At 35.9% G+C, this 17778-nt stretch overlaps 1 protein-coding gene across 1 annotated transcript in view; it reads right to left on the bottom strand.

Moving 5' to 3' along the window:
- LOC128224771 (uncharacterized) overlaps positions 1 to 17778 on the bottom strand; it is a 67328-nt gene that overhangs the window by 22708 nt on the left and 26842 nt on the right. Inside the window, exons 4-5 of the mRNA XM_052934810.1 lie at positions 15450 to 15512; positions 11582 to 11647 (exon numbers count right to left, since the gene is read on the bottom strand). Coding sequence (XP_052790770.1) covers positions 11582 to 11647; positions 15450 to 15512 — 129 coding nt within the window. The remainder of the gene's footprint in view (positions 1 to 11581; positions 11648 to 15449; positions 15513 to 17778) is intronic.

Consider the following 17778-nt stretch of genomic DNA (forward strand, 5'->3'; position numbering starts at 1 on the left):
CAACATCAACATAAAATAAATAAATTGCTGTAAGTTGGGACAACTACATCAAGAAATAAACTTTTAAAACTGGGACATCAACTTCAACATCAAGAAATAAAGGACCTTACTTCTGGAACATGGGACTAGGGTCTGATTGTCATTTAATAATGTCCTACTGGTAAACCTTACCATGTTGTTTTGCTGGAGAACTGGGCTGGTTCCTTTTGCGTTTTCTTTTAAATGTCCTCCGAATACTGTACGAGAATCTGCGAGAAAATCTCCTGCTTTTTTTTCTTTCAAGCTTAGGAGTAGCCTCCATATCTTGTACCCCCTAGATAGTTTTGTTTCACCTTCCTATTTCCCTTATTCATTAACTATCCATTCTAAATTATTTCACAATAATAAATTTATATGCACTGCAGTTATTCACACAATTTTCACCTGTCTGTGGTTAAAAACCTTCAATGTTATCAAATTCTAATATCTTAAAAGCATACATATCAAATTTAAAACACACGTATCCTTAAAATATTATCCAATAAATAATCTATTGTAAATTTCTGATCCAAAACACTAAAAGCCTGATATTTAAAAAGTACAAATTCACAGCTTAATATAAAGCCTTATAAACTAGAAACATTCCCTTATTCCTCACATTTCAACCATACTCGACACTAAGCCTAAAGTGTTATACTACAAAAGTCATTATAAGTCAACCTTCAACGGCCATAAACACTTATTAAGGACGTTCGTCAATCATACGCCAAACACGGCGTAAGATAAAAAAAATATGTTCATGTCATTGAGATAAAGAAATTCAGCAGACGAAGATATTGATTACAAGTATTAAGTAAACAGAAAGCTTGGATTATAATATTGACTGAAATGCCTGCAAGCAATATTTGTGATTTATAAATTGGCGACTAAATGATGCTATTATCGTGACAATCTGTTGCGCTCGCTACAGTGAAAAAATTGTGAATCAAAATGACCGATAAAGCTGGGTCAATATTGTTACAAGGTGTCATTCGTCACTGTAAGGGTGGGATAAGTTTGCATTTAATAATTCATAACAAATAATCAAACATCAATGACATGTGACATTTAATAATCATTTTGATAAAGATTATAAGTCATCTTGTTTATAGTGCATTCAATAAGCATTGAGTAACATTATCCAGTCATCTGAACATTCTAGTACAAAACTGTTGAGTGACACTATGAAATTAACAATTCAAGACTCCAACAAAATCCAAACACAGGCCTAACACTTCAAAATACACAATGGAAATTTATATATATAATTTCCAAAGAGACATACATGATTACAATCGAAACAAACATCATCCAGTCATTCAAGTGTTCTATATCATGGAGGATGGTATTATGTAGTGCTCACTACACCATAAAAGGAAGAGAAATATTTATTTTATTTTTATGTCTATAAACAAACTCTTCTGCCAGGGGCAATATCTAGTCAATATATACTGTCACACAAATACTGTATTAACATATGGCCTAGCTGAAATACTCTATTTGCAAGTATTTGTAAATTTTAACAAATTAGAGGAGCAATAATATTGACAAGTGAAAATAAGAGCTTTCAGTTAAATAATTCAGACAAGATAAAACTGCAATCATTTGTAACATATGTAATTAACAATTTTCAAGTGATTATAAGGGCTGACAGAATAGCTTTCTTGCATGCATGCATGCTGACCATTGTTTTGAGATTGCATGCTAGCTATCTAGTATGTTGGCTTGCTATCTTGCTGATTGGCTTGTTTGCTGGCTTTCTAGCAAATACGTTTGCCTACTGTCTTGTCTGCCTCTTACTAGATTGCCTGCAAAGTGACTGGCTTCTCTGCTGTTTTGCTAGCAAGTTTGCTCACTAGCGACTTGTATGCTGTTTTGCTAGCAAGTTTGCTCACTGGCGACTTGTATGCTGTTTTGCTAGCTTCTCTGCTATCTTGCTAGCAAGTTTGCTCACTGGCGACTTGTATGCTGTTTTGCTAGCTTCTCTGCTGTCTTGCTAGCAAGTTTGCTCACTGGCGACTTGTATGCTGTTTTGCTAGCAAGTTTGCTCACTGGCGACTTGTATGCTGTTTTGCTAGCTTATCTGCTGTCTTGCTAGCAAGTTTGCTCACTGGCGACTTGTATGCTGTCTTGTTAGCTGTATTGCTAGCTTGTCTGCTGTTTTGCTAGCTAGTCTGCTGTCTTGCTAGCTTGTCTGCTTGCTGACTGACTTGTATGCTGTCTGTTAGCTAGTATGCTGTTTTGCTAGCTAGTCTGCTGTCTTGCTAGCTTGTCTGCTTGCTGACTGACTTGTCTGCTGTCTGTTAGCTAGTATGCTGTTTTGCTAGCTTGTCTGCTTGTTGACTGGCTTGTCTGCTCCATTGCTAGCTTGCTTGTCTGCTGTCTTGCTAGCTTGTCTGCTGACTTGCTAGAAGACGTTTTGCTAGCTAGTATGCTGTATTGCTAGTTTGTCTGCTTGCTGTCTGGCTTGTCTACTGTCTTGCTTGCTTGTCTGCGCTTGCTGACTGGCTTGTCTGATGTCTTGCTAGCTTAGTCTGCTGTTTTGCTAGCTTGTCTGCTGCCTTGCATGCTTGTCTTCTTGCTGACTAGCTTGTCTGCTGTCTTGCTAGCTTGCTTGTCTGCTGTCTTGCTAGCTTGTCTGCTGACTTGCTAGCAGACATTTTGCTAGCTTGTATGCTGTCTTGCTAGTTTGTCTGCTTGCTGTCTGGCTTGTCTACTGTCTTGCTTGCTTGTCTGCTTGCTGTCTGGCTTGTCTCTGTCTTGCTAGCTTGTCTGCTGCCTTGCATGCTTGTCTGCTTGCTGTCTGGCTTGTCTGCTGTCTTGCTAACTTGTCTGCTTGCTGACTGGCTGGTCTGCTGACTTGCTAGCTTGCCTGCTGCCTTGCTAGCAGAAGTTTTGCTAGCTTGTATGCTGTATTGCTAGTTTGTCTGCTTGCTGTCTGGCTTGTCTGCTGTCTTGCTTGCTTGTCTACTGCCTTGCATGCTTGTCTGCTTGCTGACTTGCTTGTCTGCTGTCTTGCTAGCTTAGTCTGCTGTTGTGCTAATTTGTCTGCTGCCTTGCATGCTTGTCTGATTGCTGATTTGCTTGTCTGCTGTCTTGCTAGCTTGCTCGTCTGCTGTCTTCCTAGTTTGTCTGCTTGCTGATGAGCTTGTCTGCTGTCTTGCTAGCTTGCTTGTCTGCTGTCTTGCTAGTTTGTCTGCTTGCTGACTTGCTTGTCTGCTGTCTTGGTAGCTTGCTTGTCTGCTTGCTGACTAGCTTGTCTGCTGTCTTGCTAGCTTGTATGCTGTATTGCTAGTTTGTCTGCTTCCTGACTGGCTTGTCTGCTGTCTTGCTTTCTTGTCTGCTTACTTACTGGCTTGTCTGCTTCTTGCTAGCTTGTCTGCTGTTTTGCTAGTTTGTCTGTTCCCTTTCTAGCTTGTCTGCTTACTGACGGCTTGTCTGTTGTCTTGCTACCTTGTAGGCTTACTGATAGGCTAGTTTACTGCTGTATAGCTGCTGCTTGCCGACTTGTTTACTTCCTTGCTTGCTTACTTGCAATTAGGCAGTCTTGTTTGCTTACTGACATATTGACAAACAGACTTGCTTGTGTGTTGCCTTACTGACCTTTTGCTGCCTTAATTGCTGTCTTTATTGCTGGCTTTGGGCAGCATAGGCGTCTTACTGTTTTGATGCACTATGTATGGATGTATGTTTTTGCACTGTCTGAGTTGCTGCCCTTCTTACTATCTTGATGGCTGTGTGTTGAGTTCAATTGACTAGCTTGCTAAACTGTTAGCTTGATTAATTGCTGTATGGGTCTGCTGAGGCTTGGTTATGCCATTGTTTTGCTGAAGTATCAAGTAATGAACTGACACATCAATGGGCAAAATGTTGAACCATGGCTTTCATTGACCAAAAAATGAGGAAAGTCTGACGACAACTGGATTAATGTATAGATGAATCAACGGAACAAAACAGAACAGAACAGAACAGAACAGAACAGAACAGAACGGAGGTTTATTAAGAATTTAGAATAACTGACAGAAAGACCACATTTTGCAGCTGAATTTTGATAACATCATGGTTTGACATTTAATTTTCAGTCCACTTGTCAAATTGCACATGTATACAGAAATGATTCGTGTTCAACCTAATATGCATTTGTCCTAACAGGTCAACCTTTTTCATCCCAAATGTTAAGTATGAATGGTTTCTAACAACATTAAATGGTTAAAAACACATGTATTCAATAACATTTATTACCTAAACTTTACATGTTAATTGTCAAGTATTATATATGGCAAAAAATGACAGGAAAAAGGTCCAACATGGTTTTTAGATGACAGATGAAAGTCTATGCAAATAGATTCCTTAATTATGTAGCGAATCTATGTTATAAAAAAAATAAGACAATATTTATAATTGATTTAAGCAAACTTCTTAGAAGACTGAAATATCCCCTATTTATTTCACTGGTTTTACAACGCAAAACAAACTGTTTACGGCTGTATTTCTTTAATACGCACCTGCTTCCCCAACTTCAAGTAAGATGCATACATGCCATATTTTCTGGAGACCATTCAGGGGGATTTGTTCAAAAGGCTGAAAATTCAGGGGGATTTTGGTTGTATTCAGGGGGATTTTTTTAGCAGGTCTAAATTGGCGAAATTTTAAAGTATTTTTAGACGCAAGTATGAAAAAATGTATTCACATATAGTTTGCTTTGAATACCTTTTAACTTTTTCATTATACAGAATTATTTTATGTCATGATTTATCATATTTTTATGATACACTGTCATGTCATACTGTAATGCACTTGCAGAACAAAATACGTCATTGGAAAAATATGTTTTCGAGACAATTAAATTATATTTACCTTCCTCCAAAGTCTTAAAAAAAAATTGTGCTTAATTCTATCAGCTTTGATGACAATAAGAGAATAGAATAAATATTATTAATTTCTTCCTTCCAAAAGAGTAATATTTCTTTGCCTTTGATAATTACTACAAATTAATTGATCACTTGTTGTAAAAGTTTCCTTTTGGAGAGTTTCACTCACATACTGTGGTTTCACTTTGTCATTATTGCCTGATGTAAAAATCAATTTTTTTTTAATTTATTTAAATTCCGGGGGATTTTTATCTCCCGCCGGGAGATCGGGAGATGGATCGAAATTCCAGGGGATTTTTCCCCCCGCCGGGGGATATGGCATGTATGAAGATGTAAACATAGTCATGCAATGTGATGTTCCCCGAAACACTGGTTTTTAAATGCTATGATTTTTCTTAATTTAAGGCACTAAAGTTGATCTTGAGATTTTTCTTATTTTAATTCAACTTGTCTCATTGCCAGCTACCCCCCCCCCCCCCCCCCCCCCCCGAACATCGGACTACCATTAATGTCAACCCCTTACCATGATACCCTTGATCCCATTAACTCAAAGATTCCATCAACACGATCATCAACTGACACACCATGGGGGCAAGTTGTGCCGGCACAGCACTATTCAGTAGAATTGCAATGAGCTCCCGTTACATTATGCAACCACTTTAATTCCAAAGATCGCTTCTTGTTTAAAATAGATGTAGTTAACAAATAGACAAAGAGTTAAATAGTCAAACCAAGTCTACAGCAAAATAATAGTTCATTTGATATGGAGATTTCTATGCCAAACATTGCTGCTAAAAAGCACTATTAGTGAGGCAGTTTAAACCTTTTGCTTTGTTTAGTACTGATGTACTTTCTTGTAACTAACCTGTTTGCTACAGGACCCTTCATAGCAAAACTCTCAATACCAGATCCAATTTCAAGCCATTCATAGGTAGTGATGTTCCAATGACCAATTAAAATTGAAAATTGATAGGTTAGGCCTGAAATCAACAACAATCGATTGAATTTGGTCATAATCGATCATTGGTTAAACCAGTTGTTTTGCTTCTGTAACGTGCGTGCGAGCCTAACAAGGCCAACAGATCCCTTCACAGAAAAGCATGCTTGAACCTGAAGGGGTCCCCTGGTCTTTATATACAGTAAGTTCTCAATCCACACAGAGCCCGGGCTTTGCTAATTTGCATATAACCAACCATACATACTATGAAAGGTTCGATCTGCTTTGTTTAAAACCGTCTATAACGGAATGTTATACTATGAAGGCACATCAGCCACCTACAGCGGACCATTACACTTCTTTCCTTTTGTTATTTGTGTTTAGTTCATTTTCGCCAATTTTCTGCTTTCAGTTTATCATACATTCAGAAATGTTATCGTTAAAAATATGGCCAAAAGCAACAACAACACTAAATAACTTCAAACATACATATAGCATAATTGAGGATTACGAGTTATTGTACAATAATAAAACTGCAATATATAAAAGGTATTGTCAGTAATCGATTGTACTACCGATAATCGATTACTTCGTAGAACTGATTATCGATAATCAAACTGGAATTAATTCTCAATACTATATTCAATGGAGTGCAAACAAAACATTTCATGATATTTATTTGGTTAATTATTGGGAGATTATCAAGTACTCAATGCAACTTTAATTTTATGCAAAGATTGTATAAAAATTAAACATCTGGAAATTGCATGCATACTTCTTCCCTTTCAGAAGTGTAATATTATCACTGATCAGGATATTTCAGCCACTGTCAAACTTATAAAGGCTGCCACTTGATTCACTAATTAAGTAATTAGTTTCCTATATCAGAAGCTGGGTTAAGTGCAAACCCATGATGGTATCTTATATAGAAGCACAATGTATGCTTTGTACAACCAGAGTGTCATTTACAGCAGTTGAAACATATTTCCTTTTCACAATTGTGTGTTCTATCTTCCAATCACAAGTATTCGGAACACATTTCTGTGTTCCGTTTAAGATTATCCTGAATATCTTATTGCTTAAATATTATAAATTACATACATTATATACATATATAAAAAAATGTCATGTGTTACATAAGTGAATTAATAAAAACAAGAGATGTTAGTGAAACATTTATGCCCCCTTGGGAGCCAAATTGTTAGTAGGATTTGGACACTTAAAATATGGACAATCAGAAAACCTTTTTTCAGCTTACAGTCACACTGACCTTGACCTTTGACCCACTGACCTCAAAATCAATAGGGTTCATCTGCTGGTCATGACCAATAAGCCTACCTAGTATGAGGTCCCTGGGTCAAAGCGTTCTCAAGTTATTGATCGGAAACCGTTTTTCATGTTAAGGTCACACTGACCTTGACCTTTGACCCACTGACCTCAAAATCAATAGGGTTCATCTGCTGGTCATGACCAATAAGCCTACCTAGTATGAGGTCCCTGGGTCAAAGCGTTCTCAAGTTATTGATCGGAAACCGTTTTTCATGTTAAGGTCACACTGACCTTGACCTTTGACCCACTGACCTCAAAATCAATAGGGTTCATCTGCTGGTCATGACCAATACACCTACCAAGTATGAGGTTCCTGGGTCAAAGCGTTCTCAAGTTATTGATCGGAAACCGTTTTTTCATGTAAAGGTCACACTGACCTTGACCTTTGACCCACTGACCTCAAAATCAATAGGGTTCATCTGCTGGTGATGACCAATACACATACCAAGTATGAGGTCCCTCGGTCAAAGCGTTCTCAAGTTATTGATCGGAAACCATTTGGTATTCCGACCGACCGACAGACAGACAGACAGACAGACAGACAGACCGACCGACATGTGCAAAACAATATACCCCACTTTTTTCAAAAGGGGGCATAAAAATGGCACAAGAATTAAGATTAAAGGAGGCAGTAGCTGAGTGTTTAAAAACACCATTATTACCGACGATTATAAATCTTCATTATTCCAGCCACGACACACATTTTTTTTTTAAACCATTATTCACTATGACTATAATAACAAATGCAATGCAATTCAATACAACAACTTATACAAGAGCGCTGCAGAAGGAACGGTTAAGCTTGTTTTCTTCTTGTTTTTATTTTCCATTCAATTAAGGGGGATAACTTAAGGACAATTATTAAAGACAGAGTCACCAGCCTTGCTGTACATGTATGCATTGTCTCTTGTGTATCAAGTTTTATTTGAATGTTTTTAGGTATTATTGCCAGATCAACGATGATGCCAGTAACAGCACAGAAGAAAATGTCCGAGCAGGAGGGTGGTGGGGTGTTGGTCAATTATGAAAATTTGCTGGAGGGTTTGTTTTAGTATGAGGGATTCATGCCCAAGGCAGGGTAAAGGGGCCTTTAAAGACCCATTTTGAAATGGTTTCAGAATGATTTTATATTCATTTCAAGGTACTTCCTACTCTGAGGTTAAAAGCCCTCAAATCAATCTCAATACTTCACCTGAAGCCTCTTATTCTGGATTTACAGATTTATCCTGAATTTAAGATCTCATGTTTGACAAAACCTGATATTTTTTCTCCCCAAATCAGACAAGCTTACATCGCTGAAAGCAGAAAGGTTCGATCTGCTTTGTTTAAAACCATTTTGTTTTCACTGGCCTCAAACTGTAGCCAAATATCAAGATCTCTGTCCATGCTAGGAGCTGAATTAACTAATCTAACAAAAAAATACCCAAAGACTTGAACAGAAATCAAAATACCTTCCAAACCTAGAACTCAAAGGGCCTTTCATGCAACAGACGTCAAAACATGCCTGGACTGAGGAGATACCATCTAGAACCAAAGTACATCAAGATAGTGTAATTATCTTAGAAGCACAGGCCTTCCAAGTTTGAATGGCACAAGTCAAAACATTTCAGTATATTCAGGTATATGAGAACATTGTTTTAGACAATGTGAGTTCAACAAGTTGAGAACACAATTATGTTGAATGAATTTGTAGTATACTGTGAAAGATTGCCTCAAACTATTTTAAGTGATAATTAGAAGTATGACCGCATAACATTGTATTTATTACCTAATATCGTAATTCAATAAAGGAATAGATAATCTTAATTGGTTGATTTAAAAAATGTCCTTCTGGAAAAAAATAAGCAGCATTTAATGCTAATGTGAACAGTCTGCAAAAACATGACAAAGGAACTGAATTTATTTAAAGATGCACTCTTACTGCCAAGAAAGATTTACCACAATTAATAATATTGTTTGAATATTCCAAAAAAGGATGAATAATCTTTCTTATGAAGGATACGGAGTTTAATTTGAAATAAATGAGCAAAAAAACTTGGTATTTTTACGTAATGAGACTATAGTAGACTACAGTAAATCTTTTAGCATTCACCAGTCATTAATATTTATGTGTGTTCTGCTGTTAAATACATGGTTGCAATCGTGTAACCAGTAATTAATATTTTCCATAAATGCATTATTCATTAAGTAGTTAAAGGTTTATCAGTCAAAATTGATTGTTATACATGTGTATGCTTTGATTTTGAATAAGTCAGTGTCATGTTTGTAGTCAACATCATCATAAATGTCACCAACTCTCAACTTGTTCAATATTCAACCATGTGCCTGGGCTAATCATTCTAATCCATTATTTGTCATCCAAGCCATGGTGTTGGACGAAGGGTCCTCAGGTACAGCCTCCATTGTCTGATATTGTCCGAAACAGCAGGTTTCTAGATGGCATCATGTAAATTATTACTGCAGTTCAACTATTGATCTGAAATCTGAATTGTTATCCTACGATCTCATAATGATTGTATCCTCCACTCATTATAAACATGACATGATAGTGCATGGGTGGTCAACATCTGGGTGCTAGGTGCGATTTATTCATTATTATTATTATATCAAAGCCCAGCCTTCTTGTTAGGTGTTTCATCTGGTAAGGCGACTATAAATTTATTGCTAGGTTTTCATCCCCGCTCGCCCCCCCCCGCTTTTTTCTGCCACCAACCCTTTAGTTTTATTGACTCAAATAAAAATATTGAACTAGGGTTTGCGAATTGTTACGATCATTTTTGTTGTTCGTCTGCAAGCACATGTATATGGTCCCTTATGCAATAAGAGAGAGCATGAACACATATTCAATGGTAAATATTCATCTAAGACAGATAAAAAATAAAATGTCACCCTCCAACCTGAATTAAAAAAAAAAATGGATGAAAATCTAGCAATTAATTTATATTGGCCTAATTGTTATACAAGGCTGTATTTCTAATGATGTTTCAGGGGGAATTCAACCCCATTCTACACTTTAAAAGTATTTTTGTGTGGGCCAATGACAATGGCGGATTTTTTTAACTGTACGCAGGTCGATTCGGACGAAATCACCAACAAACACCAAATAAGTTGAGTTCAATATGGACAATCTACAAAAAATAGCGTGGGTTGCCCTCTCTATTTTCTGGAGATCGCCCAAATTGAACTCCTAACATGTACATATTTTTCCACTATATCCTGTTTATGAAGGATAATATTAGATAAATTTGTCACAGAATGGCAATGGCTTCCGCCCAAGACTATAATATTACGCCTTCTTTATCTACAATGGTCTATACAAGGCCAAATAAGAAATATTTAGGTTTACATCCTTTTCGATATCAGGTATGGTAGGTAAGCTCTTTATAATTTTAATATATATTCATCATTGGAGACAATGGTGTTAAAGAAACAATCTGTATAAAGCGTTGAAGGTTTCAAACTACAAATTTAAACACACTTTTTTCCTTTTTTTCCAACTGACTATAAAAACATGTTGTGTCCTATTTTTTTAGGCTATCTAACAGTAAACCTGCAATAGATTGTCTATATGACAACAATAATATCCCAAGAGAAGAATGCGTTTGTCGGTTTTGTCTTGATAATTATTACCATTTTTGTTTTAGACTGAGAATACCATGCATTCTTTATATGTTGTAAATATAATGATATACGAAGGCAATATTTATTTAATTGGTATTCTAATGGTACTGAATCAGAAGATTTTTATAGGTTATTAAACACAAATCAATCTGAAGATTTACAAAAACTAGCTTATTATGTATACCACCTCCTTCTAAACATTAATGGTTAAGGGGAAGTAATCATGATTTTTATTTACACTTTGCTTGTATCGATGTATTTTGGGCCAGTGGCCTTTAATTACTCAATAAGCTGTTGACTTGACTTGAATTCGCTAAAGAAAAAGTATTACTGTAAATGTCCTATTAAATGTGGCCCTGCCCTTGTAGACTTGCCTGGGGTCTTATGACCAATTCTTTTTAAGTTATTTACCAACTTAATTCCTAAAATTTTCATTCAAACAAAAAGAAAAGAATAAGTGTTTTTTTATCAAAAATGTATGTATTCTCAATAAAATCAATGACAATATTTCAGATATAATATATAAGTAATTATATCTAAGATAAGATAGATACTTAACTTGAAAATGACTTAAGTTAGGAAATGACTTACGATGATTTATGAATTACAGCCCTGACTTTTAAGATTGGAAACATTACACAAGTTTTACAAAATTAAAAAAAGTGAGCTAAGCTTAATCCTCTTATGACAGATTTCAGATGAATTGGGGACAGAAGCTCCAAGTGGTGACCAATGATTTCTTAGCTTTCACAGAAACCACTAAGCAGTTTAATAAATAGAATAGTCTGAATTAAGGAATACATACGAAATAATTTCTTGAATGTTGAGCGCTTCTTCGAAAACAAAGCGGAGTCATGACTGCGGGTAAGATCTGAAAAGAAAGCAGGAAATATGTTAAGGCAAGAAAGACAACTCTAGAAAAAAATATTAACATATTCAATGCATAGTTGTTTCCCTTTATATTGAAAAGAGTGGCCAAAACAAAGAACTAGGCAAGACAAGAGCACATTGAAATAAAAAGATGTAAAGGATTAGCATCACACAGGCCACGACAAATTGACTCACCCACTTGCATTTGCGAATAAATAATCAAGGTTGGGCAAGTAAAAATTCAATCTCAGTAGTCCGCGCGTGCGAGTAAGATCCCCCAGACTTAAATGCTACTCCCATCTATTTTCCAAAATGAAATGATCTGGATGTAAATCAAATCAAAAACGGAAATGCGACTTGATGATGGGCATGTATATTTTTTATCAAATTTGAATGCGGAGACTGTTTTATCGAATATATGCCCCAGGAACTGAAGAAAACAAATTATCATAATAATTTCATTATTTAATCTTTATTATATTAATTATGAGAGTGCTTTTAATACTTCATAATCCATTATGAGCCAGTCTGGTTCCAGACCTCATCATTAATGAACTGTGCAGCGCTAGGTAAACAAAACACTAATAGAGCGGATCAAACATTTGTCATCAATGATTTTATGTCCTTGATAGAAAATTTGAGTGGCTGCAAAACCAGCTAACTTGTAATCAGTGTAACCTGATTTTTGTTTGTGAACATGAAAGGCAAGGAATTTTCATGCAGGGCGAGTAGATTTTCAGCGCCGCTTGTCCTGCAGGGCGAGTGACAATAAACAATTTTTTCGAGGCCTGTCATAATAAAAAAAAATCAGTCAAGTGATCTAGTCACCAAAAAAAGGCTTGAAAATAATTTCAGTGTTTCTTTCATTGGTAAAAAATAAGTGAGCAAGAATTTGTTGGGGATTGTCAACAGCATTCTGAGCAAGTAAAAATTTCAGAGTTAAACTAATCATTAACACTCCTGTTAACCCTTAAACCACCTTTCAACCTCTAAGGGTAAATACAAATTCATCCGATTTGAAACATGATATCATAATCAGTTTCAACTCAGCATGGATTATAAGGTGTCAAGTCCATCTTCTCATATCTTTTCATGTTTCTTGCTAGCTATCAATTGTTGAACGGACAGTCAACTGCAATTTCGGGAATGGCATTAAGTTTTAATTTAATTTGAAAGAATTATATTGAGTTTAAATAATTGTTTAATAAAACATTCTCAAAGTTCAAATAGCCACATTGTCAATGACCTTTGGGAATACAATTTTGTTTCAATAGTTGTTTACAACAACTTACAAATAGCCTTATATTGAAATATAAACAACTTGACTGCATTATAGTTTATACTAATTTATTTTATATCAATTATAAAGACAACGATTGGCTGATATGAATCAGTCTCCAGTCTGTCCGCTGGGTAGTAACCATCCTTTTGAGAGGACATTAGGAAACATGGTCCCCATGGTGGGGATTAGAACACCTAACCTACAACTTGCAGGCTGATCCAACCCAATGGATTATAAGCATACATGCCATATCCCCCTGAATTTCGACCCATCCCCTGGTCCCCTGCCGGGGGATCCATATCCCATATATTTTCTTAAAAACTTGCTTAAGGTTGACAATGGAAAGCATCAATAATATTATGAGTGTGAAATTCCATGAAGGACCATGATAAAGTCTAAAAATTATTGTAACTTGAGTGTATTTCTGTATTTATTCTTATATTATAAATGCAGATATTGCGCAAATTTTCATCGCGTAAAAATCCCCTGGTGTGATATCAAAATCCCCTGGAATTCAGACCAAAATCCCCTGGGAAGTCTCCCAGAAATATGGCATGTATGTATATAAGTATCTTTCACATGTTTGTAGCCTGTATGGAAAAATCTGACCCAAGACCATGTGCTGAAGTCGATAACGAGGCTAGCCCAGGAACGGGCCATACAACATGCTTAAGAGTCAGATATTTTCATCCCTCTGGCATACATGTGAACAAAACCTTTTTTTTTTTGCATACTGCAAATATAAGTTTAAGTGTAATTTGGATGGTGCAAGTGTTGTTTTTAGGTAATGCACCAAATTGCGCTTGCAAATTTGTTTATTGTTGCCAACGTCATTGTGCAGAGTAATTTAAAGTGAATGTCAAAAAGTTCCCGCTGTTTCAAGGTTTACTTTAAGTTTGTATTAATATTTTCGTTAATGTAAATTGTTCGGACTCAGCTCTTCTAAATCATTCTATTTTTAATCTAGTATTATTATCATTTTAAAATGGCATAGATGCAGGCCATCGTCTAACCTAGGTTAGGTAAGACAGAAACTTCCCCGGCCAGGTAAAAGCACAGAAATGCATCTCTCTTATACAAGATTATTAAATATCACTTCTATAGAACATATAGTAAGAGCGCCAGGGAAATATTTTTGACTATAACCCTCTGCGGCAATAGCTGTTACCCTCTGATGTCGTGCGAGAGTTCATACAGTATTTCTAATAAAGTAGATATATATAATTGCTGTTCTCGATTGACAGAATTTCACCTCAGGTTGACAATATGCACTGCCACCCTCAAGACAGTCAATATTTATATAACATGTATTCTATATAACTGATCAGTCTTTCCAGAACTTAACAGAGTGATATCAGGAAGGTGTTCTTTGTCTTCCTTTTCTAGTGATCGCTTAAAAATAAATAATTGTAAAGTTAGTCCTTCAAACAAAACATAAATATGGTGTGCCCTGGGGAGTATTGTAGAAGAAGAAGACAAGTCATGGAAATAAGATTTTTGGATGAACAAGCCAGAATCCTTATACAAGTGCTTGTCATATAAAATTGAGAAATTGAGCTGGGCCGGAAAGCAATTCACAAGTACATGGTTGCAGGCTTATGCTAATTTGGACCACTGGAAGACCTGATTATTTGTTTTCAAAATCACTACATTAGGGTTTCAGCTCTTGGAAGTTCAAAGACCATGATGTCTCCAGTTTCGTTAGTCCATGTTTATTCACCTGGTTTTATATTCTAATTCTCAAAGATCAAGTTACAATTTTAAGTACCCTCACCCTGATAAATATCTGAACAATCAAATGATAACAAATTGATTCTATTAAATATGTACCATATCATAAAACTTGATCAAAACTTTGTACAGATATTTATCAGAAGGTGAATTAACAACAGAAAAATCATGTAGCATTTATGCAGGATACTGCTACATAAATCAGCTTTTATTAATTTCATATTTAAAGAGACAATATTCCTCCCAGGTGGGCTGTTTTCAAGTTGTCTCCCTTGAAAGTCCTCCATTTAAAGTACATATTGTCATCTTTGGCTTATATAGAGACATCTATGCTAACATTAAAAACTTTTGTATTAAATTAAGTTTTATATCTTTATTATGCACCAGCCAATTGTAAGCAGGCCCCCCCCCCCCCAGCCTCCCAGGTCTGGGGAATAGCGGGAACTTTGACTTATGGCCCAGCTAATCCAAGGTAAAGTCCCGCCCTGTGGAGACAAACTGCATATAATGTACATATTTAAAGCAAATGTTTTGATCTCATTAAACTTTGTGAAAAGCTTGGCAAAAATGTGGACAAATCCCGTTAATAGAACGGATATTTCCTGTTACGGCCTATTCCCCACTAATTTTGGACAAGGAAACAAAACCACCACATTTATTCGGCACTGTGGGGCCACCTGAAAGTTGAAAACACAGCCCATTCCCCCTGGTATACCCCCAGACCTGGGGGTGGGGGGGTGGGAGGGGAGTTGTGGTTACAATTGACTGGTGCATTAGAACCATTGCTCACCTGGAAGGCTTTCATTCATAAAGTTGGCATCCAATCTGTTCTTGTACAGTTTCTCAGTGGACACTGAAAATATAAATTAAATCATATAAATCATTCAAATATTTTTTTATTATTTATGAACAAGAAACTAAACAATACATCATAAATATCAAGTTCATGATACAAGTATTTGCAAATAAAAATGACTAGCTGCTGACATAAACTACAAAGATAGGAACCCACAATTGGCGCTAGACTGCACATTTTTCAGATTTAGACATACATGCTGAAAAATTATCACCGTGAACATTCACAACAACCCCTTATATACCCCTACCCCAGCCCAGCCCAGCCCCAACCCTCAAACAAACAGCATGAGCACAGCCCTACGGAGTGAAATGTTTGTACATTATAATTATTTAATATAATCTAGTGAGTCTCCTCTCCTTAAAAATCTTTCATCGCCTGACCCTGGCCCCAGCCACTACGCCCATTTTTTTAATCTCCATGGAATCCTGGTTTTTTATCTCAAAGAATATGATAAACATCATATGAACTCTTGCTAAAGTAATTACTGGCACTGACTTTCCAACATACCTTTAACAAGGGTGTATTGTTTTTTTCAAGAACAAATAAATTTGAACTGCTCAAAGAACACTTAGAAATAAACAAATGTAATGGCTTCCTGTGATTCAGGAGCAGTAGAACTTCTGTCTCTACCTGTTGAATGATGTCTTTGTTCCATTCTACCTAACCTTTACCTGAATAATTATAATTGTAATACAGGATGTTTCAAATGACTTGACCCCTCACCCTTATAAGACAATAATTAAGATAGAAATGAAGGCAGGAACAGGGTAAGAAAAATATTAACTTTACTTCTATGACCATACTTGACTTCCCTTCCCCAACCCCCTCTATTTTTCTTTGTACCGTAAATGCTCTATTATACGTGCATGCTCTTATACACGTGCAGGGAAACTGTACGTGCGACATGAACAATGATAATCTTAACTCTATATACTCCAAAAAAATGCAATATGTTCAGATTAAAAGTATTCCATTGGCTGCATTTTCCAACACCTGCTCAGTGGGCTGACATCATGCATAAACTGTAAAACTGTACTCTGTTGTATACAATTTAGGTGTGATACATGTCACGTGATAATGAAACTGTCATGTGATTCGTCATACATGCTTTATTTCTGAGAGACTTCCCACGGGATTTTGGTCTGAGTTCCAGGGGATTTTTACGCGGTGAAATTCTGCGCAATATCTACATTTATAATATAAGAATAAATACAGAAATACATTCTAATTACAATAATACGATATTGGTCATTATGTTCCTTCATGGAATTTCACACTCATAATATTATGGATGCTTTCCTCTGTCAACATTAAGTAAGTTTTTTTTATTTTAGGGGATTTAGATCCCCTGGCTTGGGACCAGGGGATGGGTTGGAATTCCAGGGGATTTTTTCCCCCGCCAGGGGACATGGCATATGTTCGTTGTCAGGTAGAATAAAAGCTGGCAACTATATTGTGTATACAGCAGGGAAGCAGCGGATACTGATCGCTCTCAAGTCATCATTTCATATTTTTGACTCTATTCATGACTTATCATCAAATTTAAAAGCAGATTTTTAAAGTTTACTGAATGTGGAAAAATGGTTCATAATAAGCGGGTTCTCAAAAAACAAGCACCATGAGCATTTAAATGGACACTTATGGTACATTCTTTTTTAACTTTTGTAAAATTGTTATTCAGAGCTCGTCACATGCATAACATAACAACATACCAGTGCATGTTATGATCGTGTTATCAGATTTGCATTTACTAATGAAAAAGTCGTGTTTTGCGAGTACTAATGTGTCATTTCCACATAAACTGGCGAGGTCAGGCAATTAAGTGTCATGTAGTAATTATTGTATTCTATTTTCACTTTTTTATGTACACCGTGACATATAAGTGTATTCATGGTGCAGCCTAACTTTGTCCCTTTTTAGTCTGTTATACTCAATCAAATAGTTATCACATATTTGAAAATTATAGTTTTATTACAGAGTTGTTTTTTCCCTGATCAAATTTGGGGCAGATGTTCAGCCCCATTCTCTTTAAGAAATACAAAAATTCCATAATTTCTGTGTTTTCACTTTTTTTAAATTTATTTCATCCTAACCATATTTGTATGAAAGAGTTGAAGTTTTTTATAAAGAAATAAATTACATTCTCTTATTTTTTCTGTCCATTTTTTAAAACTCTATAATTCATTTAGAACTAGCTCAAATTTTAATTCCGAATTTTAGTGAAAATGATGCATTTTTACAGATCATAAAGGCCAAAGCC

The sequence above is a fragment of the Mya arenaria genome, chromosome 17, assembly GCF_026914265.1.
Source record: "Mya arenaria isolate MELC-2E11 chromosome 17, ASM2691426v1".
Lineage (NCBI taxonomy): Eukaryota > Metazoa > Mollusca > Bivalvia > Myida > Myidae > Mya > Mya arenaria.